This window comes from Aquarana catesbeiana, linkage group LG01, assembly GCF_042186555.1.
Source record: "Aquarana catesbeiana isolate 2022-GZ linkage group LG01, ASM4218655v1, whole genome shotgun sequence".
Taxonomy (NCBI): Eukaryota; Metazoa; Chordata; class Amphibia; order Anura; family Ranidae; genus Aquarana; species Aquarana catesbeiana.
Genome location: NC_133324.1, coordinates 982,495,176 through 982,496,941, shown reverse-complemented (window position 1 = coordinate 982,496,941; position 1,766 = coordinate 982,495,176). Strand labels below are relative to the sequence as shown.

General features: G+C 43.7%; 1 protein-coding gene across 1 annotated transcript in view; it reads right to left on the bottom strand.

Annotated features, from left to right (window-relative positions):
• Positions 1 to 1,375: 1,375 nt before the first annotated feature.
• Positions 1,376 to 1,766, bottom strand: part of LOC141123888 (tripartite motif-containing protein 75-like) — a 1,284-nt gene continuing 893 nt past the window's right edge. The window contains exon 1 of the mRNA XM_073612079.1: positions 1,376 to 1,766. This exon is cut by the window's right edge and continues 893 nt beyond it. Within this exon, the coding sequence (XP_073468180.1) occupies positions 1,621 to 1,766 (146 nt within the window). The 3' untranslated portion in view covers positions 1,376 to 1,620.

Genomic DNA, 1,766 nt, shown 5'->3' with positions numbered 1-1,766 from the left:
TAGAAGAGAAGAGTTACAAAGTAAAAGTAAAGATTAGAAAGTAGAGAGATGAAGATGTGTGGGGATCCTTAGACATGGCAGGTGGACCAAGGATCTGACCTCTTCATCCAAACGGGAGGCTTTTACCCTCCAATCCTGAACAGTTGTCATGGAGGATCATCCCAAACATCAACATTTTACAGATGGAATCATTCACTGAAGAATTTGTACAAGCAGCACATCATTCATTACAAGAGACATTCATTTCTGTTATCTCTGAACACCTTATCAGCTTGTCCCACCTCCAGACTCCCAAATCCCTCATTGTAGAAGAAGGAGACCAACTGTCTCTATGTTCCCCAACAAGACCTTCCAAGGATCCCGAGAACAACAATTTGTTCTAATAACTTCTTTCTGTAAAGTCATTCTAGACAGAGAACCTGTTATTATATAAAGAACCTAACATTAGCATATAAGCACTTAGTCATGTCATTTCATCATTAGTAAATCATATGAGAATTATTTCTCTTTATCAGTTGAATAGGGCCATAGAGGAAATGGAACAATTGCTCGGCTCCATAAGGATCATAGAGGTACCGGGACTGAAGGGGTTAATGGTGATTGTAGTCATCGTCTAAACCCTCCCATCATTCTATCTATATCCAATCATTGATCAATATTCCCATATACAGAGCTGAGGATTTCCACTTCCTGAGACTGTATACCCCCGTCACCTGTCCACAATCCCCGGCCCCTCTACATCATAACCAATAGGAACAAGACTAGCACTGGCTGTATTCATAGTGCCAATCATCAAAGCCAATCACAGTGAGGGGGAGGAGCATCCACAGATCCATGGATTGGTCATGTAAAGGAACCTGTGAGGACAGAAATGTAGGAACGCTCATTGTGGATATTAAAGTGTGTGTCTAGACAAATCCTATTGTTCTAGATTTGGATGGAGTGGGGGAGGATTAGAACCCGTCAGGTTATTACTGCTATCCGGGGCTCCATTAGAGAGATCTCCCCTCACTTCCTGTCCTGGTGACAACGTTTTATCAGACAAAAAAATTAAAGAAAAGCTACAACAGGGACACAGACAGAAATAAAAACCTGATGGGTTCTGATCTTTCCCCTACTCTACTAAAGAAAAGAATTCTTTATCTGTCTGTGTTGCTGAGTTCCCCTCACTTCCTGTCTGGTGAAATGTGGTCAAAGTGACCAGAAGTGAGGGGGAAAGCCCTCTAATGTAGCACTGGATAGCAGTGAATACCTGACAGGGGTCCTAAACCATCCCCACACATACAAATCTGAAACAAATATTTTTGCCTATAGATACACTTTAATGGAGTGCCTCCAGGGCTGTCACCTCAATTTTGGCTACACTATGTAGTGTGTCACTGACCCAGAACAAGCATGCAGCCAGTGAAGGCTGACCAATCTGACCTCCTGCATGCTTGTTCCTGGTCAGTGACACACTAGGTAGTGAAGTGAGGTTTAGGATGAAGATGACGGCCCCGGAACCTGCAGCTTTATAAATAAATCACTCATGTTTCCTGTCCTCTGCTTCCTCCTATTGGATGAGTATTCCACCAATCACCAATCAGATAATCCACCTTGTGATGTCTGTGGGCAGATCTCTCACTTCTGATTCCCCCCACGTATCTTTATATAACCTCCACTTACATATACCCCAGCATGGAGGGGCTCAGTGAAGGTGGTGGTGAAGGTGTGGAGATGTCGGATCGGGTCACGCAGATCATAAAAGGAGATCCGCCCGGCCTCAT